This window comes from Garra rufa, chromosome 9 (assembly GCF_049309525.1).
Source record: "Garra rufa chromosome 9, GarRuf1.0, whole genome shotgun sequence".
Classification (NCBI taxonomy): Eukaryota; Metazoa; Chordata; class Actinopteri; order Cypriniformes; family Cyprinidae; genus Garra; species Garra rufa.
Genome location: NC_133369.1, coordinates 42,035,989 through 42,063,915, shown reverse-complemented (window position 1 = coordinate 42,063,915; position 27,927 = coordinate 42,035,989). Strand labels below are relative to the sequence as shown.

Here is a 27,927-nt window from a genome sequence, read left to right as displayed (position 1 = left end):
TTCTTAATGGTAATAAAATATGACAAGAACTCAAGAGTTAAATTGTGTCAGAACAAATTCATCTTGATAATCACAAATTAATCACAGTCAAACCAAAATGTATTCAGACACCTTCAACATTTCTCACATTATCACAGTTTATTCGCTATAGTTTAGAAAATGCTGATAAAATATGACAATAACTCAAATTGTGTCAGAACAAATTCATCTTGATAATGTCAGATAACTTTGATTGAAAGCTATGTAACAAAACCTGCTCAGGTCAAAGTGCCCAGGTCCCAAATTTATATCAGTTTTACTGGTAGTCCACTGTATGAAGATTTTTTGGGTGTAATATGTCACAGTTTACTTTATTTTGCAATCCTCACTTACATAAATTAACTAGCGTCCTGCACTCACTAGTAAAAAATATCAAAAATTATATCTGGTATCTAAATAATTTTTGGTGTCTAATAATTGTTTGACTGTATTTGACCCGAGGATAATTTTAGGTTATCCCCATAGATATCTGTACGTTATCCTTTGGTATATCCAAGATATGACAGTAGCAATGACAAACTTTCACAGCCGTTTGATTAATACACATTTCAAAGTAAAAATTTAAATATTATTTTGTAGGTTGCTCACTCTGTTTTTTTATGCTAAATGACATTCTATCTAGTTGGGGGTACAACAATTATGAAAACTATAAACTGTATTCTTTATATAACCTAGTCAGAGTGGATGCAGCCATTTATACATTTTATGGGTCTGGCTTCCAGTCTCAACCATGTCCAGCTATTTTTAGCTGTACAAAACAGCTCGTTTTGCTGCTTGATATTGCTTACCGTATTATTTTAATGTATTACCTTCATTGTAAACACACTGGTTTGTAATGCAAACAGTTTTGCCATTTACTGCACATTGTTATTCTTCACATTGTTTTCCAGAAGTCTCACCCATAGGCTTATGTACACATTTAAGAATAAGGTGGATACGCTACAGATCAAAAGTTTGAGGTCAGTACGATTTTTTTTCTTAAGCTCACCATTTATTTATTTGATCAGAAATACAGTCAAATAGTAAATCTTCTGAAATATTAAGTTCTATTTTTTGTAATGTATTCTTGAGAAGCCAATGCTCCAGTCTTCATGTGTCGCATGATCCATCAAAAATGACTTTGTTATTGTTTAGCTGCTTAAGAACTTTAAGGTGTTTAAGATTTATTTTCAACAGTTGCTTAATGTTTTAACTGCTATACAGCTGCTTAATATCTTATGGATAGCAATATTTGTTTTCTGGATTGTTTACAAATAGAACATTCAAAAGAACATCATTTATTTGAAACATTCTGAACCATTATGAATGTCTTTACTTTTGATCAACAATGCATTTTTGCTAAAGAAAAGCATTAAAATAATCGGTTACACTTTCTAAAAAAGGTTCAATTTCATGTTAACATGCTCCAACAAAGAGCAATACACGTTACAGTATTCATTCATCTTTGTTAATGTTAGTTAGTTAGGTTTTTGAGGAAAACATTCCAGGATTTTTCTCCATATAGTGGACTTCGATGAGGATCAGCGGGTTGAGCGTCCAAACTGCAGTTTTAATGCAGCTTCTATAAGCTCTACATGATCCCAGCTGAGGAATAAGGGTCTTATCTAGCGAAACGATATATAACATTTATATACTTCTTAAACCACAAATGCTCATCTTGCATTAGCTCTGCAATGCACATGTGTGTCTTTACACATTGTGTATTCATGTTAGAGAAGTTACATGCAGTTAGTGTACTTCGGTTCAAATATGTATAGGGTGCGAAAAACTCTTTTTCTCCTCCAACTTAAAAACAGTACTTGATAAGACCCTTATTCCTCAGCTGGAATTGTGTAGAGGCCTTTGAAGCTGTAATTTGGACCTTCAACCCATTGGCCACCATTGAAGTCCACTATATGGAGAAAAATCCTGGAATGTTTTCCTCAAAACCTTAATTTCTTTGCAAATGAAGAAACACATGAACATCTTGAATGGAACTTATTTTAACAAATGGAACCTTATTGTAAAGTGCTACCAAATATTGTAACATAAAACAATAGAATAATGAATACAACAATCTTTAATGGGAATGACTCTTGTTTTAGCCAAAATGAATGGAAGCAGTAATGATCAATCAGTTTCAGGTCACAAACAGACAACATGATCAACGAGGCCACAATCCATCTTTATTCAATGCTCAGCTTTCAACTTTGAGACTGACCATCAAATATATCGCTACAAGAACAGCAAACATTGAGGAGTTCAGTGCCACAAAAAGTTAAAGGCATTGATGCTCATATGGACAGGGTGAGAACACAGTGGAAAAAACAACGAATTTTAATAAAAGCAGCAGACAAATAATAAACAGGATTAGAGGGCAGTGAGGCTGTCTAGAACAAGAGGGCAGTGAGACTGTAGACTGGCGGTTTCACAGCACTCTGGTCAGAAAACAGATACAGGGCAAAAAAAAAAAAAAAAATTATCTGACAAAATGAAAATTCAGTTTGTTAATTCAGTTCAATATTTGAATTAATGAAACCCACTGCTTCAGTCATATTTTTAGTAAGATTAATGAACATGAATTTGAATTGATTGAATGTCATGTTATAGATTTGTTGTAATTGAACTGTAGCAACCTTTTGCAAGATGGCAACAAAATAATAATAATAATAATAATAAAAAACAAAACAAATAGAAAATTTGTGTTAGAAAACTGAGTGCATAAAATTGCTTTCATCTATTTCTGCCTGTCAGATTTTGCAACTCGAGGACATTTACAACTACGGCCGATACCTATGTGCTTTTCTTCATATTTTCTTTTAAAACAATTCTATTTTAAGATATGTACATCTCCTTCATATATCTTAGGCAATAATTAAAAATCTTCTTAAATCTGCATTTACGCATAAATCAGTATTAAAAAAAAAAAAAAAAAAAAAAAAAACTCATCGACTCGGAACCGAAGCTACTCTTTTACTCTCCCGCGCAATTTTTCAAAACACTCCTCTGCAGTAGCATTTCTGTACATAAACAATATTAGATAACGTTTATATACATTAATAACCAGACATTCCTTGCAATCGCATGTATACAGTAGTCAGTCAGTCAGTTTAGGCATGTAGTTTGGGTACTCTGTCCGTGTTGAACTCGACCAATCGGTGCTGGTGATCTGTCTCTGAGCACCAATCGGCACGGCTCAGCAAGTCCACAAGCACCAATCAGCAGCTGCTGTTCTTGAACTCTCCGTTCTCAGTGATGGAGAGCTTGGTGGGGTTGGTGGGCGACAGGCCGTTGCGGAGGTTGTGCATGCTGTAGCGCTCTTTCACCTGAGTGAGGGCACTCATCAGCCGAGAGTTAGCTGCATCCAGGGAGCTGATCCTCTTCTCCTGCAAATAAAGGAAAGAGAAGCATATTAAGATCAAATTGAAGACGTATTTATTTTTAACAGAAATTAAAGGAATATTCAAGGTTAAAATGACAACCTTCTCTTGGCGATTTAGCAGCAGAAACGCTACACAAATGATTCTATCCATCCATAAAAATATCATATAACAAAAATCACATTTTATGTATAATACTATATGTGTGTATACAAAATACAGAAATATATTGAAATAAATATTATATATAATTGGTTAATTTACCATTAAAATATTAATAGACACAAATATGTGTAATAATAAAAATTATATTAATACATATTTAATATTCGATTTAATAATAATAATTATTATTATTATATTATAATAATATTTTATCATTATTAAAGGTATGATTGCCTTTTTAGATAAACGAACTTTTTATGATACTTTTATTATATTTATCTATCCAAACACAAAAATATCATAATTATAAATTACTTTATGTATAATACTATGTGTGTATACAAAAATCTATGCTAATAAATATTATATAAAATTGGTTAATTATTAAAATAATAATAGATATTACATACATATAAATATAATAATATATCAGTTATTATGAAATGATTAATAGATATCACATACATATTAAACTGTATTATTATTATTATTAATAATATTATTGTTAATTCTATTATAAATGTTATTAATATTGAAGGTACAATTGCCTTTTCAGGGGAATTAATTTAATAATAATAATAATAATAATAATAATAATAATAATAATAATAATAATAATATTAATAATACTAATAATACTAAGAATAATTATTATTATTATCATCAATTATATGATTAATTTTATTATTTAAGGTACAGTTGCTTTTTCAGGTGAACTTTTATTATGCATTACATTCTATCAAACTTTTCACAATATGTGTAATAAATTATATTATTAATAAATACTACATATTACATTTTTTAAAATAATTATTTATATATTATTATTATTATTATTATTAATAACTGTCATTATTATTATTATATTACATACAAAATTTATAATAATAATAATAATTATAATAATAAAATATAACAAAAATTACACATGAATACCGTATGTGTATGTATATTAAATATTACATATAACGGTTAATTTATTATAATAATAATGATATTATTATTATCATTATTATTATTAAAGGTGTGGTTGTCTTTTCAGGTTATTATGTATAATGGTTAATTTATAATAATAATAATAATAATAATAATAATTATTATTATTATTATTATTATATACTATAATTCTCTGTCTCTCTTTATATGATCTATCTATCATATAAAAATATATATTTTATGTATAATAATATATCTGTGTGTATACAAAATACAAAAATATGTTATATTAAATATATATAATGGTTAATGTATAATAATAATAATAAATAATAATAATAATAATAATAATAATAATAATAATTATTATTATTATTATTATAACCATCATCATAAATTCTATTATTAATTTTATTATTATTTAAAGTCCGTTTGCTTTTTTAGGTGAATGAACTTTTATTATGCATTACATTCTACCAAACTTTTCACAAATATGTGTAATATTCTAATTCTACTACAAATATTATTATTTTTTAAACTTGAAATTACATTTAACCATGAATATTCCTTTAACATTCATTACAAATAAAATAATCGAGTAAACAAATTATATTGCCCAAAAGGGAAAATGGACACAGATGAAACGGAATATATTAGCAAAAAGTAAATAAATAAAACTAAATACAAAATATAATGCTTTATCATGTATATTTTAACCAAATCAACTCTATCTTCATTTCACAATGAAGATAATTTAAAAAGACAAAGAAAAGCTTATATGAATAGGGCCGATTGGATCTGTGCCAGTCTGTCAGCATTCAGGCAAGTGAACAATCACATGTGCTACAAGACTCGGTCTTCAAAAGCACACAAACAAACAAAAAAAAAAAGAGCAAGTTTGTAAGGACAGCAAAGAATAGGACAACTCAAATCCCGTATAAGCAACAGACGCAGACAAAAACCAGACAAGAGAGACCGTCATTACACTATAAAGTCATTATCTGCAGAGGGCAGTGGCAACTTGTGGAGTGCACACACACCGACTACAGTGCTGGGAGTGTGGCAGCATGGGCAATAAGGAAGTGACTAGGCAAAAATAAGGAGGGAAAAAGAAGAAGAAAAAAAGCAGCCAAAGCTAGAGCTCACAGGTACCAGGAACTAAATCTGCTAAGAGAGATCCCTATCAACACACATTCCTCAATAGCATCACACTAAACATCAGGAAGATGCTCTGAGGGCTTTGAAATGGGGGAAAGCATGAACGCTTACCAACCCTGAGGAGAATTTTGAAAGTGAAATGACAAAACAGGCTATGACTGAAAAGTTTGCAAACGTATTTAAAAATCTAGTTTAAAGGTAAAGTGTGTATTTCTATGCCACTAATGATGTCACAAACAGTTTTGTTCTGCCTGAAGTACTTTTCTAGTCTGGAAAAAATCCAGACCCTAATCTATTAAGATTAAGGGTCTGGCATCGAGCAATGAAAAGGACCTAACTCGAATGCATTTGAAACTCTCACTGCACGCAATTGGATAACGCCACGACCAATCACAACAATACACGGTGTGAACTGATAGATTAAACTCTAGTCGGCAAAACAGCATAAACGTCCTTCTTGCAAAGGAACGATTCGAGCGCGGTTTTCTGTTCCTCTTTTATATGAAAAGCCAAGTCTAACTCGTTCATTGTAGCGGCCAAAGCCGTTTCAAACAACTGGTGTTCATCTGTACAGGGCTCGCAAAATTTCAAAATCTCTGGTAGCCCTTCGGGCAGGTACTCTTCAGATTTTGGTAGCCCGAAAATAATTTAACTAGCCCAAATAAAAAAAGACTTATTTTTTTTATAAAGAAAATTAGATAGGAGTCTAAGGCCCGGTTTTGTAGATGGGCCTTAGCCTAAACCAGGATTAGGCCATAGTTCAATTAGGACATTTAAGTTATAATTTTAACCGTGCCTTAGAAAACAAACTATACTAGTGTGCATCTGGAGACAAAACAAAGGCACTGATATATTTTAAGATCAGTCAGTCCAAGTTTCTTTCAGTTGAAACAGCTCAGATTTACATTTACATCTAGGACTAGGCTTAAGCCTTGTCTGTGAAACTGGGGGTAAATGTCAATCAAAAATGTTTTCAATACACAAATATAAACAAATATCAAGGAATTAATTTTATTTCACTATTTGGTGTATCTTCAGAATTTTTAAATATAAATTTAAGGCAATTTATGACCCTTTTTAAGAGCTGCACAAGTAAAATGAACAGTTATGAGTAGGATTGGACAATGTACGGTAGAATATTAAGCCATAAAATGGCATGATTTTTAATTCGGATACAGGTTCACACAAAAACAAAATATCTTGTACAATGGCATTTCAGCCTTTATACCATTAAAAGGGATAAATCAAGTATGTCATTTATTATATTTATTTAAAACATATATATTACTGTCTTAATTTTTTAGATTTTTAGAAGGCACATTAACTTCTTTTACATTTACAACTCTGTGTTTTCTGCATAAAAACATAGGCCCATAATTGCAATCATTTGACCATAAACAGCTGAAAAAAATTGGAAATAAAAATTCATTCTGTCACAAGAGGGCGCTTTAGGAGTGCTGAAATACTACGGTTTCCCCAGTAACGGCTGTACACAAAGCGCTGTTTTATCTGCATGAAATGAAAATGCAAACGACGCGTTTCTGAGGACAGTCGGTTCCCTTCAGATACATTCATATAAAGACATCAGTGCCGCGTTTTGACTTTGAAACCTACAGCGTGCATATTTATTCAATGCCATCATTGCCTTTTGAAGTTTAATCCAGCCCTATCGCGATTCTCGTCTTTCCGTTCCCAAATGCAAGACCTCCTAAAATATAATTGACTCTTCTTTTACTATTTAACATATTTAAAACTTTTTATGGCCTTAAATTTGATACAACTAAATTAAGGAGTTTTTAAGATAGCCCGTCGGGCAGCCCAGTGACACATTTTGGTAGCCCGACTGGAAAACACAATAGCCCCGGGACGTCGGGCTAGCGATTTTGCGAGCCCTGCTGTAGCCATCTTTCAATGTTCACTAAATGATTCCGGACGTCGCAGCACTGTCGTCATCGGCTTAGCTCGCCTTTGGCCCGCCTACATCAGATACACCGATTTGATTGGTTCCCAGAACTGCTTACGTAATGCAGCAACGTGCATCATTGCTCGATGCCAGAGTGTCTTGCAGAGACAATTCAAATTGTGCTCTCGCGAGACTTCTGGATTTCCAGGGTAGTAGTTTTCAGTTCCTGATTTAGAAATAATAGTAACTTTCTTTAAGATAAACTGTTAGAACAATTACTAATGTTTTTTTTTATTTAACATAAAATAATATTAATTAAACAAAATCCACCCCCCAAAAAAGATTCTGTCATCATTTACTCATTTACTTAACTTGTCATTTTAACTTCTTTTGTGGATGTATAATATATTTAATATATTATACATCCACAGACGTATTAAAATATTATTTTTATACAGTTGAAGTTAAAAGTTTACATACACCTTGCAGAATCTGCAAAATGTTAATTATTTTACCAAAATAAGTGGGATCATACAAAATGCATGGTATTTTTTATTTAGCACTGGCTTGAATAAGATATTTCACAAACTGCCCACTGTTCTTCAGAAAAATTGTTCAGGTCCCACGGATTCTTTGGATTTTCAGCATTTTTGTGTATCTGTGGACAACTGAGGGACTCATATGCAACTATTATGGAAGGTTAAACCACTTACTGATACTTCAAAAGGAAAAATTATGCATTAAGAGCTGGTGGGGGAAAACTGTTTGAATTTAAGGAACATGTAAGTATCTTCTGTAGCTTCTGAAAAGCAGTACTAAATGAAAAAAATATGATATCTGGCAAAATAAGAAAAAATACATACTCATTGGATTCAAAAGTTTTCAGCCCCGCTCTTACATGCATCATTTGCATCAGTAAGCATTTGAACCTTCTGTAATAGTTGCATATGAGTCCATCAGTTGTCCTCAGCGTAAAAAAGATGGATGTTAAAATCATACAGTCATTGTTGGAAAGGGTTCAAATACACAAAAATGCTGAAAAACCAAAGAATCTGTGGGACCTGAATGATTTTTCTGAAGAACAGCAGGCAGTTTAACTGTTCAGGACAAACAAGGGACTCATGTTCACTAAACAAACAAACAAAAAACACACAGATGTGAATCATTCAGGTAACAGTATTAAGAATCAAAATTTACATGAAAACTTTTGAACAGGGTAATTTTTATAAATTCAACTATTATTTTCTCTTGTGGACTATGTAAACGTCTTTTTAATGTGAAATATGTTATTCAGGTCAGTACTAAATAAAAAAAAAATATTTTCCCTCTTATTTTGGTGAAATAATAACATTTTGCAGATTCTGTAAGGTGTATGTAAACTTTTGATTTCAACTGTATATATTAGATCATATATATAATAATTTTGTTTATTATACATTTTGTTATCGAAAAAAATTGAATAGAGCATCTTTTAACACTGAAAAACTACACACTTCACATTTAACCCTTGTTTTATTATATCGTCTTAAGTGGAGAGAAACAAAATGGCTTAGAGGACTGAGTGTTGCAAAGGTTCAGGCCAGGCATGGGTGTTGGATCGGGGTGCGCTTACATAAGCCTAGCTGCTCTGCAGGAGCAGAACTGTCTGCTTGTACTTGCCTGCTGGTATTACCTCAGTTCCATTAGCGACCTGGAATTCAGTAGGACACAGTAACAATGAGCCAGTGAGCAGCCTGTTTGCTTTAATACCATCTGAGGTTTAGCAGGGAGTTCAAAGCATACCACTGTGCAGCACACACAGGCCAGCTCCTCACAACCAGAATAATATGATCTCCAAACTCACACTAACGTTCCTATGCATTTATCATGCTGGTTAATAAGGTCATCTGCAGTACCTGTGCATCGATTATTTTCTGTTTGGCGTCTATGACCGCCTGCATCTCTGCATGGTCTCTCTTCAGTTCTTCCTCCACGGCCATCAGCCTATGAGTCAGAAATGACACAAACACCCTATCAGATCTCACGTTGTTTTAGAAAAACTGTTTCAACATATATTTTGTTTATATACTTCAAATAAGAATGACAAATTATAGGAAAAAATCACTTGAAATCTGAGCACACTCGTATCTTAAAGGGATAGTTACCCAAAAACTAAAATTCTGTCATTAATTACTCACCCTCATGTCGTTTCAAACCTGTTAGACCTTTGATTTTCTTCAGAACAGACATTGATAAAATAGTCCATGTGACATCAGTGGTTCAACCATAATGTTATAAAGCTATGAGAATACTTTCTGTGCGCAAAGAAAACCAAATAAATGACTTTATCCATTTTTTTCATCTTTCTTCTCAGAAAATTAAGGTTGAAACACTGATGTCACATGGACTATCCTTAAATGTGTCAGTTGTGTTGCTGTCTTTGCAGGGATTTTATCAAAAATATCTTCATTTGTGTTCCAAAGATGAATGAAGGTCTTACAGGTTTGGAACAACATGAGGATGAGTAATTAATGACACAATTTTCATTTTTGGGTGAACTATCCCTTTAAGAAATAAATAAAAAATGCCTTTATACAGTATCATATTGTTAAACAGCAAATATACAAATATAAACAGATTTTACTAAATGTTTAGACTGTATTTTGATCTTTGCTACTGTATATACTGTAAATTTGGTCATGCTCCATCTGTTCATACACTCACCTGCAGATAATACTCTTCATCTGGCTGTCTTTTTCCTCTTGTTGTCTGCGCAGACGGTCCTCGCTGTCTTCCAATCGAGCCTTGTATTCCATGAGCAGCTTCTGCATCTGCTGTTCCTGTGCCAGCAGCCGCCTCTCATATTCCTCCAGTCGCCGACTGGATGCCCGCAGACGCTCCTTCAGCTTTGAGATTTCCTGTTCGTACTTCAGAGAAGAACAGTAGAATCTCTTAAAATCTTTTACAGTGATTATCTAATGCATTTTTGCAGCATTCTCGCTTTTTGTACCTTCTCTACATATTTGGCATCATCTTTGCTCACTCCTTCCTCTTCCTCATCTTCATACTGGCCATTATTTAAGACCCATGCCGCCGTTCGCTCCACTGGGGACATGGTGACTGACTCTACAGGTGACTGTACCTTAAGGACACAAGCAAACAAAGCATTATTCATATTCAAACGTAAAGCTGAGGTCAAAATTTTACATATTATACACCTTGCAGAATCTGAAAACACAAATTATTTTACCAAAATAAGAGGGGTCATACAAAATGTATGTTTTTTTCATTTAGTACTGACCTGAATAAGATATTTCACATAAAAGACGTTTACATATAGCCCACAAGAGAAAATAATAGTTGAATTTATAAAAACTACTCCAATCAAAAGTTTACATACACTTGATTCTTAATAATGTTTGTCCCTTGTTTGTCCTGAACAGTTAAACTGCCCACTGTTCTTCAAAAAAATCTTTCAGGTCTCACAAATTCTTTGGTTTATCAGCATTTTTGAGTATTTGAACCCTTTCTAACAATGACTGTATAATTTTGAGATCCATCTTTTCAGACTGAGGACAACTGAGGGACTCATGCAACTATTACAGAAGGTTCAACACTCGCTGATGCTCCCGAAGGAAACACGATGCATTAAGAGGCAGGGGGTGAAAACTTTTTGAATTTGAAGATCAGAGTACATTTTACTTATTTTTCTTAAGAACAGTGGGCAGTTTAACTGTTCAGGACAAACAAGGGACTCATGAACAACTATCACTTAAAAAAAAACAGCTGTGGATCATTCAGGTAACAACAGTATTAAGAATCAAGTGTATGTAAACTTTTGAACAGGGTCAATATTTTCTCTTGTTGACTAAATGTAAAGTCTTTTGTGAAATATCTTATTCAGGTCAAATAAAAAAATAACATGCATTTTGTATAATACCTCTTATTTTGGTAAAATACTTAACTTTTGCAGATTCTGCAAGGTGTTTGTAAACTTTTGACCTCAACTGTATCTGGATATAGGAAATGCTTTTCTCTTCTCTGTCTTTACCTGTTTGGTGCCTCGTCCTCCTAGAACCGAACTCTCTCTGGAGCATGTGGACTGCTGTCTAGATCTCTCGCCACTCTGCTGCATGGGTTCAGTGTTGATGCTACTACTGCTACGCAGAGAAGTGCTGTGAGGAAGCGACCTAGGGGTTCGTGTCCCTGCGTTTCCTACCGCCAGCCCTACTCCTCGACTCTGCTGCTCCACCTTTACGATATGCGCCGTACCCGCGCTGCTCTGCCTCGGCACTGCCACAACCTGAGCTCCCGTGTGCTGGTCTGCCAGGGGAGGGTGCCAGCGTGCTGTGGGAGGAGGCGTTTCTTGTCCCTGGATGCTTTTGCGGGCGAGTTCTTCCTCCACACTGCTGGTGGAGGGCATCCGTGCTCTGGGAGTAGCTCCTCTGCCACCTGATGCACTGGGACTGGCGCTTCGAGAGCTGCCCGTGCTCAGGTTCTCAGAGCTGGAGTCCGGCTGCAAGGACTGGGCGGAGTGCGTCGACTGGGTTGAGTGCGTGGATTGTGCGTGCAGGTTACTGAGGTGGTAAACAGGGTTTTGGAAAGACAGCGGTTGCAGGCTACGCTGCTGGCTGAGGGAGGGGTGTATAGGGCGGCGCACCTGCGGGGCACTCTGGGGCAAGTTGTCCCTTAGCTGGGGAACTTTTGGGTGGACGGGGGGCTGGTGAAGGTGTGGAGGGGGGACAGGGCCGATGGAGGCCTGAGAACCCACTCGGCCTAATCTAGGTGGGACTTCGTTGAGAGAGTTAGGACCCGGATGCCCCTGTGCCAGGTAAGAGTCCTGCAGGTCCATTAGAGATATACTACGTCCATTCGGGAGTGGACTGTCTCGCTCCTCTTTGTCAGAGAAGCTCATGCTGTGAGTGGAGGACTGCTGACCCAATAAAGGATGTTTCCCTCGGGCTAAGGCCTCCATGTGCTCCTGGACGGGAGATTTGATGCTCCTCATTTCACTGAGGAATAAGATATGCACAAATTAATATATGAGAATAATGCAGTAATAATACTGCACATTATTATAATGGTCCAATTAAATGCTTCAAGTCTCAGCAGTTTTGGAAAGTTCATTCGTACTTTGGTGTTACAATGCAATGTGGTCTTTCCTTGTCCAATGCCAATTCTCAGAGAAATATAAGTAGGCTTGCCAGACATCTGTTCTGAAGCATTTTTAAGGGATAGTTCAGCAAAAAAAATGAATATTTTGTCATCATTTACTCACCCTCATGTTGTTCCAAACCTGTATAAGTTTCTTTCTTATGTTGAACATAAAAAAATGTCAAAGAATGCTGGTTATCAAACTGCTGATGGTCCCCATTGACTTCCACACTATTTTTTTCTTTCTCTACTATGAAGTCAATGGCAACCAACAACTGTTTGGCTCTTCTTTTGTTGGAGCAACATGTGGTGAGTAAATGACAAAATGTTCATTTCTGGGTGAAGGAGAGGGACTTGGTTCAATTTATCCATTACTGACCGAATAGACCAGTTCTCAATGTGCTCTTTGGAGAAGTCTGGTATCACAAAAAAACAATTAGTGTGTACTAGAACAAAGATATCGTACCAATGCAGAGCAATACAGTGCACTGTTTCCACATTTTATGTAGCTGCCTTATGTTAAACTACTTAAAAAAAAAAAATCACATCAATCTACACTCCTTACACCAAAATGGCAAAGCAAAAAAACATGTTATTAACATCTTTGCAAATTTATTAAAAATAAAAAAACTTAAATGATTCCATTGCATAAGTATTCATACCCATTATCTGGGACAGTTGAAATTTAGCTCAGGAGCATTCATATTGCTTGTAGATGTTACTACACTTCGAGTGAAGATAACCTGTGGCAAATTCAATCGTATGGGTATGATATGAGCTCTATGAATTTTCTTGAGTGGCTGAGCAAGAACCTAGACTGGAACCCAATCAAACATTTCTGGTGAATCTGAAATGCGTCTGCACCATCCAAGCTGACAAAGCTTAAGAAGTGAAGATGTGAGGCAAAGAATGGCAGATAATTGCCAACTGCTGATGTGCAAAGCTTGTCACATCATAAGCAAAAAGACTTGAGGTGCTTTAACTAAGTATTGAGTTAAGAGTATGAAGACATATACAATGTACTTATTTCAGTTTTTTTGTTTTTAATAAATTCACAAAGTTGTGGCAATTCTGTTTTTGCTTTGTCATTATGTTGAACGGAGTGTAAATTGATGTGTGGGAAAAACATAATTTAAAGCAGTTTAACATAAGGCAGCAACATAAAAAAAAATGAAGGGGTATGAATACTTTCACAAGGCTCTGTAAATGTAAATCAACACAGGTCACCACATTAAAGTTAACATGAAATGGAAACTGACCCCATCTACTTAGAGTTCTTAGCCTAATTTCGATATTCTATTTTAATGGAGAAGAAAAGGTCTGTCACTACTTCCATTGCATTGCATCTTTAACCAGAAATAGCTCTTTACAATGTTCATGTTTCCACAAGTTCAAACTTGGCACTTTCTCAATACATGTTAGAACCAATAATGTTCTTCTCCTTTTAGGAACGTGCCAAGTTTGAACTTGTGGATGAGTAAGCAACTACTATAATTTTGGAATAACAACCAAATAAACTCAGTCTGTTCCTCACACAAAGCTTAATTACGGCTTCTGATGGTGCAGAAAATTATGAAATCCAGCAATGTCCTACCTGTCTGCTGGGTCTTCAAATATCCTCTGCAATCCTGAGGACACACTTCCACTGATGTCATGAGCGGAGCTATGGTCCTGGAAGCGCCTGAGCTGCTGCTGGATGGGGGTGGGGCTGGACAGCGAGCGGGTAATATCGCCAAGGATACGCGGCAGGGGCCCCAGTTTGGCCACCGTCGCCTGCAGGAAGGAATTGTCACCCTGGGTTGGCACGTTACCATGGTAACCACATTACGGACCACAGAGGGCAACCACATGGAGCCCGATAGTTTGAGGGTGCAGATGGCAGATTGGTGGGTTGGCAGGAGGGTTTTTTTTGGTTGGTCGAGATAGTAGGCACCATAATGCATTGGTGGTAGGACAGCGTAACCATGGAGACACAGTGTGTCGGACAGGAAAGGGTGGAATGGATAGTGGCATGGGTAAACAGAGGAGAAAACAAAAGGAAAAAGTCAAATTAGGGATAAATAAAAGCAAAACCAAACACATGCTTCTACAAAACAAATGACAAAAGCCGTTCCAAAAACAACAAACAGAAACAAACGAGGTAAAAATGGTCAAATGCAGGCCATGCATCAAACAACAACAGAAGGTTATGTCTGAGACAAGATTAAAAGAAAGGCTGAGATGAATAAACTCATGGCAGAAAACAAAAACATTGTGCGGGGAGGTTTTAATCACAGTCAAAACAAAACCATGCTCCAGACGCAACAGGTCAGCAAGAGTTAGGGGAAGGGCAGTGGGGATGCGGGGATGCGTGAATGCGCTGTGTCCAATGCCATTAGACAGACTGTTCCAGTTTAAACAGGGACATTAACCTTGAGGCTAACTTAACCTAAACAATCAGTTATGATATTAACACTGCAAACAAGTGCAAAGCTTTTTTTTTTCTGGTTGGCAATGACATTTAAAATCAGCTAGAACCTTACAATGTTTAGTGGGGATCAAGCATTACTGACATGAAGCACACAGCTCAACAAAAGACATCTGCGGCAATACCTCTGAGGTGAGAAATATGTTTCTTGATTTTGAGACATGAGAAATCGTAAAAAATAAAAATCACCCCATGATTTACTCACCCCCAAGCCATCCTAGGTGAATATGACTTTACAATCAATACAATCAAAGTTAGATTAAAAAATGTCCTGGCTCTTCCAAGCTTTCTAATCAGTGTTGCCAAGTCTGCCATAGGTGGGCTATTTTAACACTGTTGCTGCATATTGTCTTTCATGTCCGTGGTTTAAAGAGACCCCATTTAGCTCCTGAAATGCAAATTTTACCAGCGGGAATCTGTCTATTTTACCCCTGGAACATGATTTTTAACTATTTTTTGGGCAGGTTTTGGTGTGAAAACCTGGCAACCCTGTTTATAATGGCAGTGAATGGGTGTTGAGATTTTGAAGTCCAATAAAGTGCATCTATCAATAATAAAGTGCTTCACATGGCTCCAGGGGGTTAATGAATGCCCCCAGAAGTAAATCGATGCATTTTTGTAAGAAAAATATCCATATTTAAACCTTAACCGTAACACCCATTCACTACAGTTATGAAGCTTAGAAGAGCAAGGGCATTTTTTAATAAGTAAGAGCGACTTTTTATTTCACAATTCTGCCTTTCTTTTTAGAATTGTGTGATACAAACTCACAACTTTGTACTCAGAAATGTGAGATATTCTGAGAACATATCAGTCTTTTTTCCCCTCGAAATTGAACTTTAAAACTCTCAATTGCAAATTTACATCTCAAAAATCAGAGAAAAAAGTCAAAATTGCGAGATATAAATTCGCAATTGCAAGAAAAGTCAGAATAGTAAGATATACACTTGCAATTGGGAGTTGTAAAGTCAGAATTGCAGGATATAGTCACAATTCTGACTTTATAACTTGCAATTGCAAGTTTATTTCTCACAGATTGGACAGAAAAAGTCAGAATTGCGAGTTTGTGTCATGTATTTCTGAGGAAATAAGTCAAAATTGCGAGATAAAGTTGCAATAACTTTTTATTTTTCTTTTTTTAAATCAGTGGTGGAAAGGGGCTTCTACTGTATTTGTCTGAAAGAAGAAAGCCATATAAACCTAGGATGTTTTTTTAGTGATGGTCATTTTCATTTTTGGGTGAACTGTCCCTTTAATTAGGTCTTAAATGTGGACTCAGTATTTTTTTCTGTTTATTGTGCAGTGCTCATGTTGCATAAGTGTTGTGTAAGTACTATTCTTTTTCAACTTTTAAAAGAAGAAAAAATAATACTGAGTGCAAGAGGTTTGCACAACCTCTGGTAGGCAGGTGCATTTTTACCCCCATTGACACGGCTTTGAACAAATTAAAGCTCAGCTGCTGTAAATCTCTATAAAACCATACTTTAGCCTATGGCTGATTTAGTTCCAAGAGGTATTGTTGCAGTATAATGGTTTGGAGGGATTTCCGTACCTTGTCCAGCTGAGACACCACCTCCCACAGAAGCGAGTGTAGCACAGACAGCTCACGGCCCAGGTCAATGTAGCCCTCAAAGCCTGGGGTGTTGGAAATCGTCTCAAGATTCGAGATCTCAAGCAGAAAACGGGTCATACCAGCCCACTCGTGCTCTAGGAAGTCATTCATGAAGGCCATGTACTCCTCTTTGTTTCCAAATCTGATGTAACAGAATAAGAAATGCATGAGAAATCTGAAGTACTGAGAGTGTTCTAAGGCAGACACACATACACACAATAATATTACAATACTAATACAAAACATTCAATGAGAATTTGGCAGTTTAACAGTTATTTTGACTCAAATTCCCATCCTGACAGTCAAAATTCTGAAAGTATTTAATATTTAGTATTGTGAAGTAAACATTCTGTATTGTATGAAGAGTCTTCCTGACATACTTGGCAAAGTTAGCGAGATTCTGGATGACTTTGGCAATGAGGGTGAGTGTTCGAGAGGTACGGTCGTCTGGGTATTCCTGCATGAGACTGAAGAGCGAAGGGGACATGATGGCAGGGCACAGGAAACGCAGGAAGAGAGATGCACTAATCAGACGCTGACTGATGTCCTGCTTCCCTCGAGCGTGACACTGCTGCTTCCATGATGCAAACACCTCCTTCAGCTCCCGTGGAAACACACTGACCAGAGCAAAGCAGCAGGTTAGGGCGGAACCAATGCAATTGCAAACATGACCATACAAACAAACTACAAACAAGAGCAATGAAGTTGTGTTTGTAGTTACCAGTAAAAACCCTGTAAACTGCAAAAACACATACTGCCGTTTAGGGTCAGCAATATTCTTTTCATTTTTTATTATTAAAAGATGTTTCAGTAATACTATAGTTGTTCACTGTTAGTTCATATTCATTTGCAAACTAATGTTAACAAGCACATCTTTTGATTTTAATAATGCATTAGCAAATGTTGAAACTAATAGTAATGAAGATGAATAAATGCTGTAGAAGTACTTTTCATGTTAACTAAAGTAGTTAACTAACTAATGAACCTTATTGTAATGTTTCTTAGGTTCACCAGGTCTGTAAATTTTACAACTATTTAAATATATATATATATATTTTTAAATACGTTTTAAAATGTAATTTTATTCCTGTGATGGCAAAGCAAAATTTTCAGCCATTACAGTGTCACATGATCTTTCAGAAATCAGTATTTCTTATTATTAATGTTGAAACCTTGATATTTTTGTGGAAACCATGAAACATTTTTGTCAGAATTATTTGATGAATAGAAAGTTCATAAGAACTCGTAAGAATTTATTTGAAATGCAAATTTTGTACATTATAAGTTATAACTGTCTTTATAATTGTCACTTTATAAAAATGATTAACAATTAAATAATTGTCACTTTCGATCACTGCATCCTTGCTGAATAAAAGTAATTTCTTTAAAAAAAAAAAAAAAAAAAAACGTACTGACCCCAAACTTTTGAACGACAGTATGAATCTAAATATGTATAGTCTAGAAAAACAATTTAAGATTTTTCCAATTGCTCATAATTTCTGAAGTAGAAATTTTAAAACATTTTATGGAGATTACTCGCCCTTTTTTTGTGAACACAGCTATTACTGTGAACACTACATATGTGACTCTGGATCACAAAACCAGGCATTAGGGTAAATTTTTTGAAACTCAGATTTATACATCATCTAAATGAGCTTTCCATTGATGTATGTAGGCCGAGATACAACACTATTTGTGAAAAAAAAAAAAAAAACTAAATATTGAGAAAATCGCCTTTAAGGTTGTCAAAATGAAGTTCTTAGCAATGCATATTACTAATCAAAAATTAAGTTTTGATATATTCAGGGTAGGAAATGTACAAAATATCTTCATAAAACATGATCTTTACTTTATATCCTAATGATTTTTGGCATAAAAGAAAATTCAATAATTTTGACTCCTACAATATATTGTTGGCTACTGCTACAAATATACTCATGCTAAGTAAGACTAGTTTTGTGGTCCAGGGTCACATATATTCTTTTCAAAGTTTCTACGTAGCTACTATTAAATTTTATGCTTTACATAAATGATGTCAAGCTTTAGAAATTGAAAAAGTTACCAGTAAGAGTTGATGATCTTGCAGAAGGCCAGCTCACAGCACATCTTCAGGTTACTTTGGTGCTCTGGAAGCTCATTACCGGAGCACTTCGATGGATCTACTTCACAATTTTCATCCGACTCATAAAGGGCTTTAATAAACTCTCCTACAAAGCAAACACAAACAAACAGTTAAGTGTCTGCTTGCTACACAAGCATCTTAGTACACCAGGGTAAACATTTCATTTACCTAGTGCATCATGTAGGTACTTCTGTCCAACCAATTTGAGGTATTCTTCAATGGCTTTGGTGGCTAGCGTGTTCTCCCTAAAGATCAGCACGTCATGGTCAGCACAGCGATCCACCTCTGACATCACCAGATCTGTTAGGAAGTCCTAATTAAGAAAGTTCAATCAGGTTTTAGTCTTGAACAAGTAATTTATGGCTAATTAAGGTAATGAGAACTTGAGATCGTACCTTCGCCCGTCCCGTGCTCTGCAGTATGTGCACTAGCGCGCTGGCCATCTCCTCTTTGTTCTTCACGCTGATAACAGGCTCCAACACAGAGCACAACATAGTATAGTTATTGGTCACAAACTCTGCAAACTCTTTGTACTGCTCCATGGGGAGGATGGAGACTGTCTGAAAGCGCGTTTTGATGCGGATGGACGGGCCTCCACCTTTGGTTTTGCTGGTAGTGGGGGTGCTGACCGGATACCATTTCTCCACAAACTGTCTTCCCATCACTCCCTGCACTGGGATGTTCACCAGGCCCACATAGTTGTTTTTGTCCTTTTTCTTTTTCTTGTCTACGTCACGGTAGATGTGTACAGTGATGCTCTTGATGGACGGCACGCCGGAGAACTCAAAGTTCTCCCCCCAGAACAGGCAGTCAGAGCGGGTTTTGCTGGTGGTGCGGGCGTACAGCACGTCATCCAGACACAGCTCACAGAAATACTTCTTCTTCGGTGGCAGATCTTTGGCCTCGATGATCCACAGACGGAGGACGTTTTCCGCCCGTCTGCAGTTGTCCTGTTGATAGAATGACAGCAGCTCATTAAAGGAGTCATGAACTGAGATATCAAAATTCGCTTAATCTTTTAAATATAAGAGGGCATTGCACTATAAAAACATCATCAGAACATCTGCCAAAAGAACAGTTTGTGGAATGTGCCACTTTATGATGAACAGTGTGGCTAAACACCACCTCTGCAGAAGAAAATCACATCACTGACTGTTTAGCCCCATCCACTGATTCACACACCTAGTGTAAATAACAAGAGGTGAACGCAGGTCTACACAGAAACCAAATGATAAAGATGGCTCGGAAGACAAGACGCTGTGCAGTGCCAAGTTGTGGCAACTCTTTGAATCGCCTTCCTTCTGATCCCAACATTAGGAAAGAATGGATGACCATTATTTTAATGACGTTCCAGATCACATTAGTAAGAACTTGGTTCTTTGTTTACTTACCGTATTGACCTGAAAATAAGACAAGTTTTTTTAATCTTGGAAATACATGTGGAAAAAACGTGTTTGTCTTATATTGAGGGTCTAGACCAGAGGTTCTCAACTCTGGCCCTCGAGGTCCACTTTACCTCCAACCTTGATCAAACTCACCTGCCTGTAACTTTCTAGTAATGATGAAGAGCTTGATTAGCTGGTTCAGGTGTGTTCGATTAGGGTTGGAGCTAAACTCTGCAGGAAAATGGACCTCGAGGGCCAGAGTTGAGAACTTCTGTTCTACACTTTGGCTGTATCCGAAATCGCCCCCTATACCAGAGGTCTCAAACTCAATTCCTGGAGGGCCGCAGCTCAGCAGAGTTTAGCTCCAACCAGCTCAGCTCACACCTGCTTGGAGTTTCTAGTGATCCTGAAGACCTTGATTATTTGGATCAGGTGTGTTTGATTAGGGTTGGAGTGAAAATGTGCAGAGCTGCGGCCCTCCAGGAATTGAGTTTGAGACCTCTGCCCTATACCCTCAAATAGGGCACTATTTGAGGGGACAGCCATTTTTAGTGGTGTTCGAAACCATAGTGGACGTTCCCGAGTGCACTCATTCAATCCCACAATGCACCGTAAAAAACGGGTGTACAACCGATGTACGCTCAACAGCTAAAGATAACCCATAATGCACTGTGAGAGTCGTGCGCCGACTGAATTCCCGCGTCTCGCCAGACGATGGCGCCCGTAGCTGAATCATCCATCCATTAATTTTACAACGCGCTCTTCCACTGCGTAATACAGCGTACAACACAGGTACAAATTCGTTGTAAATTGATTATTAAATTGTTTAACCAGGTTTTATATGTAAACTCCTTGACATAGTTCAAAATAAATCCTTTAATCTTACTACTCGAACTGTCCGTTTTAAATGATTGTTAAACAGTAAGCAATACTATGCAAAAGCTGCAGTCCTTCCAGTGCACTTAGTGTCTGAATTCACTCACTCATTTTCATTCACTCCTTCAAGTGAACTGTACGAGTGGACTAATGTAGGGAATAGTGAAAAGGGTATAGGGGGCGATTTCGGATACAGCCTTTGACATGTCAATAAAACACCCACAACTATAGGTAGCGCCAAATTCGCGTAAAATGAGTTTGCCAAGAAATACGTACTGTAAACTTCCTCTGTATGTGATTTTAAATGTAAGACAGTGCCCAGATTTGAAGACTATAATAAGATTTCACTTCTACAGTAATGAAATGTTAATATGCTACTATGAGATGGATAGCCTAATTGTTATATAATTCAGATGGGTTACCTGTTATTTTTATGGTGTATCAAAAAGTGTATATTTTTTAATGTGATTGTTGGTGCATTTTACCAGTATTTACCATGCTTTCAAAACAAAAACTAAAGAAGGAAAAATTATTTAAGAATTTTTTTTTCTTAGTAAAACACAAGATTTGCCTTTCAAAAAGCCTTTTGTCAAAAGGTAGATCTTGAAAAAGGTAATGTCGCAATACAAGAGTGTGAGTAACTGCTTTTACTATGTAGTCACTATTGCTGTGACTACTTATACATAGCGATTGTTTGCTATGTATAAGCATTTATGTGTTTTTAACCTAAATCACATCAGCGTCCATCTATGAAGGATGTAGGCTGTCAAACATAGACAACTGTTAGTCAATCATAGCAGTAGGCATTTGCTTCCGAACCTACTCAAACAGAGCATTTCAATGAGGGGGGTCAAAACAGGACAGAAAATAGCCTATTACTTCTAAATGATGATGTTTTTGGTGTAAAAATTTTGATAACATTAAAAGTGGATCTCAGAGAACAGTACAAAATAATAAAAAAGCCAGGTCATGATCCCTTTAAGTATAAAACATGCATGCTTTAGTATTGATTAAAAACAATAAAAATAAATAAATAAATCAACAAAACAAAGCATCTGGTGGTTACCTTATTAGGCTGCACAGTTCTCTTGAGGTTCTCCATCCATTTGTCCCGTTCAGCAGCAGAGGAGCAGCTGAAGCACTTACTTCCACCTGAGTATGCCACCTACATGAGGAAAGGGAGAAATACAGCACGTCATTTATAAGGTAAATCATTAATTGAACCTATATGTTATGAAGAAGTGAACTGAATTCCAAAATATTCTGTGCTTATAACATGATTTACTGTGTCAGTAAAAAAAATCTAAATATTGAGAAAGTCGCCTTTAAAGTTGTCCAGATAAAGTTCTAACTTTGTAATGCATATTACAAATCAAAAATTAAGTTTTGATATATTTACAGTAGGAAAATTACAAAATATCTTAATGGAACATGATCTTTACTTAATATACTTAAATATTTTACATTTTGACCCATACAATGTATTTTTAACTATTGCTACAACTATACCCATGCTACTTAAGACTGGTTTTGTAGTCCAGGGTCACATATATAATCTTTTTGACCAATTTCCATGACCTTACTAATCATGTTTACTAGCTACAGTGTTGTTTTTGACAACCATCTTAGATTTAGTCTTAGTCTTAGTCTTTTGGACTAAAATGCTTCTTAGTTTTAGTCAAATTTTAGTCACTTCTATATGTGATAGTTTTAGTCCAATTTTAGTCGTCGAAAAGTCAAAAAGGTTTTAGTCTAGTTTTAGTCGACGAAAAGTCAAAAAGGTTTTAGTCTAGTTTTAGTCGACGAAAAGTCAAAAAGGTTTTAGTCTAGTTTTAGTCAAAAAAAGGGAAAAAAGTAGTCTTTTAACAAATTAATGTAGGTCAGTAAGTATTTTACCGTTGGGTAGTGTCACTTATAAATTCTGAAAATAGCAGATCTATAGTTCAACACAATGTGAGCTTCCGGATCGACTATTTTCACCAGTAATTACAATAATGAAGGAATGTTTTAGAACATAAAAGACAAACAAGGATGGAATGCTAAAACGGCTTGCCATACTAGTATAGCAAAGAGTATTTAATGCTAAAACGGCTTGCCATAGCGTCAGATACTTTTTAAGTTTTAATTGGCATGCACAATAAGCGGAAATGTCATGCATTTTAAACGTCTGACGGACCACCCACTAACATTTTCGTCTATCCTCGTCTCGTCAACGAAAACTCACACACGTCTCGTCATGTTTTAGTCATCAACGAGCCATTTTTATCTCGTCATCGTCTCGTTATCGTCATGAAAAAAAGTGGCGTCAACGAAATGATTTCGTCATTGTCAGCGTTGACGAAAACAACACTGACTAGCTATCAAATTTTAATGGAATAACACTAACAGATGACGTTTGTACCTCAAAGCAGAAGTCTTGTCCTAGAATGCTGCTGTGTAAAGGTTTGATGTAGACGTCCTCCTCCATACTCAGATCCAGAGCTTCAACAGCGCTGCCTGGACTCAGCAAAGACTCATGGGAACCGGACTCCTTCAATTTGGGCAGGCCTCGTGACCTACAACAGCACACAGAAACGTTAACTCAATTACTTAAGGCTCAGCCAGATCATTTAGTAATAATTACATCCTCTCTTCCGACACTGATATTTCAGTCTCCTTCCTCACTGGCTACACAGTGCCCTCAGCCACAGGAGATTCAATATGCAAATGAGATGGACGACAAGAAGATTTGGCTGAGAAAAATTGATTATAATCTCCTATGAACTTTGAGGTCCTTTTAGTAAAAGAAAGAAAAAAAAAGAAATTACAGAGTTTGGCCACAGGGAGGCAGTCAAAAGTAAGGAATGAGTAAGGAATGATTTTTTTTTCAGATATAAACAATCATATTTGTTGACATATATTATTTTATATATATGTGACCCTTGACCACAAAAGTAGCAGACATAAGTAGCACCGGTATATTTGTAGCAATACCCAACAAAACACTGCATGGGTCAAAATGATTGCTTTTTCCTTTATGCCAAAATCATTAGGATATTAAGAAAAGATCATGTTCCATTAACATATATTGTAAAACTTATACTGTAAATATATCAAAACTTAATTTTTCATTAGTAATATGCATTGCTAACAACTTCATTTGGACAACTTTCCCAATATTTAGATTTTTTTTTCACTCTCAGATTTTCAAATAGTTGTATCTCGGCCAAATATTGTCCTATCCTAACAAACCACATATTTATTTACAAAGCTTATTTATTTAAATACCGTTATGAATGGTCTTGTGGTCCAGGGTCACACATATATATATACATATATATATATACACACAGACACACACTAATACATTTCTACATCTTCACCATAATTAAAACAACAAGAAATAAATACAAGAATCTCACTGCTTCCAAAAAGAAAGTTTATACCTACGAAAAACAACTAACGATCCACTTGAAGGAGTATCCCAAGAGCATATCAGGATATTAGCGCATTCCTGAAATGAAACGAAGGCTCCAATGCACAGTTTTCACTTCATTTTTTTGCTGCAGGTGTAGAGCTACTTCACCGTAGCTCAGGTGAGGTTAAAAAGGACGTAGAAAGCTGATGTGACAAACAAGAAAGAGGGCTGGCCAATGCAAAGTCCCCGTGAGAATGTTACCATGGGGACCGCCCTATGAGGAGCTGAGGAGCGAGGGATGAGTTGACTACACAAACATCTTAAACACTTCCATATACACACACACCTACACTTCACACCTGAACTACCGCCACACTTGCACAACACCCACACCTTGACATTACTCACATGATTAGGTTTTGTTTAATGAGAATTCAATCTTAAGATAAGACCAGAAGATAAAATACAGTCATATATGCATACATACACTGCTGTTAAAAAGTTTGGGATCACACTTGCAATGTTTTTTAAGAAGTCTGAGTTATGCTCATCAAGGCTGCATTTATTTGATCAACAATACAGAAAAAAAGGTAATATTGCGAAATGTTACAAAATATAAAATAATGGTTTCTATTTTAATATACTTTAAAATATAATTTATTCCTGTGATGCAAAGCTGAATTTTCCTCAGCCATTACTCCAGTTTTAAGTATCACATGATCCTTCAAAATTCATTTAAATATGCTGATTTATCATTAGAATTATCAATGCTGGAAACAGTTGAGCTGCCAACTATTATTTTTGGAACCTGTGATACTTTTTCAGGATTCTTTGATGAATAAAAAGTTAAAAAGAACAGCATTTATGCGAAATAGAAATCTTTTCAAACAACGTAAGTGTTGGCTATGCTTTTTTTTTTAAATCAATTTAACACATCCTTGACGAATAAAAGTATTAATTTCTTTCAAAAAAGAACCCCAAACTTTTGAGTGATAGTGTATATTGTTATTTTTAATAAACGCTGTTCTTTTAAAATTGTTTCCAATAAATATTAAGCAGCACAACTGATAATAAATCAGCATATTATAATGATTTCTGAAGACTGAAGTAATGATGCTGAAAATTCAGCTTTGATCACAGGAATAAATGACATTTTAATGTACATAAAAATAGAAAAACGTTATTTTTCATCGTAATAATAATTCACAATATTACATTTTTTTCAGCATTTTTGAAACACATTTTTGAATGGCAGTATACTACAGTTTTACCTTTTTTTGTCTTTTATGCTCAACAAGGCTGCATTTATTTGATTACAAAAAAACTGTAAAAACAGTAAAACAGTGAACTATTATTATAATTTAAAATAACTGTTTCTGTTTTCTTTTTAAATATATTTTAAATTTTAATATATTCCTATGATGGAAAAGCTTCATTACTCCAGTCTTTGGTGTCACATGACCCTTCAGAAATAATTCTAATATGCTGATTTGCTGCTCAAGAAACATTTATTTAAAAACTCATGTTATGTTAAAAACAAGTGTACTGTTTAACATTATTGTGGAAACCATGACAGTTTAAATAGAAATCTAAATAGAAAATGTCTTTACTGTCATATTAAATCCTTTGAATTCATCCATGCTGAATAAAAGTATTAATATATTTTAAATTCTACTGACCCAAAACTTGAATTAAAGTCACGATGACCTTGAAAGGCTTATAATTACCTAATTTTGATTAAATGTGTAAAATAAATAATTTATTTTCAATTTACTGATATTCACATAATTTCCTTAAAATATGAAATAAAAGGAACAAACAACTAAACTTACTGATCCCAAACTTTTGAACAGTAGTGTATGCATATAGATTCATAGATATGCCTGTACAATCAATCAATAAGTGTTTTACAGCCAACCAATATAAAGACTGACCACAGACTCAGAGTATAATATAATAAAAGTATGTAGTACTATTACATAAAAGCCTCAAAATAATGATTGATAGTAAGAGAGCTACGCCTGTACTGAAGACTAGAGAAAGATAAAAACAAATCAATTATTGAAATTTAATCAAATCCAACAAGCCTTTCGCTTGTTTTCAAGTTTACATCTTCTATAAGGTTGAACGCAATGACTTTGCACATACGATCAGACAGTTGGTCACGCAACATGGACTATCCTGGCATAAGTGCCTAATAGAAAATCTGCTGGCATCGGTTTCTCCCGTTATTAGAAATTGTGGTGATGCCTGCTGACTTAGATAAAAACCAGATTACCACAAAGATTGGCCTCTCATCTGACTCATATCCCAACAGAACACGAACACAGGACCCATCATTTATCCCAAAAACATCCATTATCTGACCGCATATTTTCCCTGAGATGTGATCTTCCAGTCAGAATTGAAAATAATTTAGTTATAGAGCCTAGATATTGAGGAATAACACAAGACAAGATGTCTTCTCTGATTGTACGAAAAAACAAATACAGCATAGTGCAACTGAGTGGAAGACAAGCATTTGTGGTTAAAAAGTATATAAATTGTATTAATGTTTTAGAAAAAGACAGATTGTTTCACTAGATAAAACCCTCAGCTGGGATCATGTGAAACTGCAATTTTGACCTTCAACCCAATGGTCACCATTATAGTCCACTATATGGAGATTCTTTTCGACTAAAGAAAGAAAGTCATGAACATCTTGGATGACATGGGGGTGAGTAAATTATCAGGAAATTTTTATATGTTATTTAATCAGTTTAATAAACCTTTAACTGGATTACCTCACTGAATCTGACCGTATCGACTCGCTTGCTGAACCTTCTGAAACTAACTTTCAGTCTAAGTGTCTTAAGTGAACCGCCTGTGGTTTGTGAGACTGAGCATAATTGCATATGACAATGTGAAGTTCAAGACACATCTATCCATCTAAACAGTATCTCTTTCCGTCTCCATTTACAGAGGCGTGGTGCACTGAATCGGACAGCTGATGCAGAAACAGCAGGGTGACTTCTGATGGAGGGCTCACTTCCAGCTCTCGATACGTTTCACCTGCGCTGACTCGGACAGCCAAGCAGATCATTGCACAGTCAGCCTGTATCCGGACACAGCTCTCCCACATTATCCAAGAAATCTGATCAGCCCGCTGGGACTGCGGTGCCACATTCAAGCTCTTTACAGTCAAAGCCTCCAAGTCCACTATGAATACAGGACTAGTATTTTCATTCAGACCACATAGTGAGAGGTGATTCGGCTACAGCAAAGGTCGATTACTTCAAAGCCTCTAATGTGCTATTTACATTTTCTTTTCAGCGTTGAGTTCAAATGTTTTCCCATAGCCAGCTATTTAGCAAAGCCAAGAAAGCGGAAAACTGT

The 27,927-nt window shown here is 35.7% G+C and overlaps 2 protein-coding genes across 2 annotated transcripts in view; both read right to left on the bottom strand.

The window, feature by feature from the left end:
* Positions 1-1,963: 1,963 nt before the first annotated feature.
* Positions 1,964-23,706, bottom strand: LOC141343095 (ras GTPase-activating protein nGAP-like). Its single transcript, XM_073847689.1, has 13 exons — positions 23,557-23,706; positions 22,222-22,320; positions 19,290-19,844; positions 19,063-19,207; positions 18,835-18,979; positions 17,153-17,389; positions 16,713-16,914; positions 14,288-14,466; positions 11,591-12,551; positions 10,550-10,681; positions 10,264-10,466; positions 9,456-9,543; positions 1,964-3,404 (listed from the first exon to the last, which is right to left on the bottom strand). Exons 1-13 carry the CDS (start codon positions 23,620-23,622, stop codon positions 3,237-3,239), a joined length of 3,180 nt encoding a protein of 1,059 aa, XP_073703790.1. The 5' UTR covers positions 23,623-23,706; the 3' UTR covers positions 1,964-3,236.
* Positions 23,707-27,472: 3,766 nt separating this feature from the next.
* The window catches only part of LOC141343272 (uncharacterized), a 78,413-nt gene continuing 77,958 nt past the window's right edge, over positions 27,473-27,927 (bottom strand). Inside the window, exon 4 of the mRNA XM_073847866.1 lies at positions 27,473-27,750. Within this exon, the coding sequence (XP_073703967.1) occupies positions 27,473-27,750 (278 nt within the window). The remainder of the gene's footprint in view (positions 27,751-27,927) is intronic.

Bases quoted from the DNA above. Each gene is read 5' to 3' on its own strand.
- LOC141343095 (XM_073847689.1), bottom strand. From the start codon at position 23,622: ATGGAGGAGGACGTCTACATCAAACCTTTACACAGCAGCATTCTAGGA. The intron at 19,208-19,289 runs GTACGATCTCAA...TTTCTTAATTAG, and splicing joins AGAGCACGGGACGGGCGAAG to GACTTCCTAACAGATCTGGT. The intron at 3,405-9,455 runs GTACTGCAGATG...CTTTATTTGCAG, and splicing joins AGAAAATAATCGATGCACAG to GAGAAGAGGATCAGCTCCCT.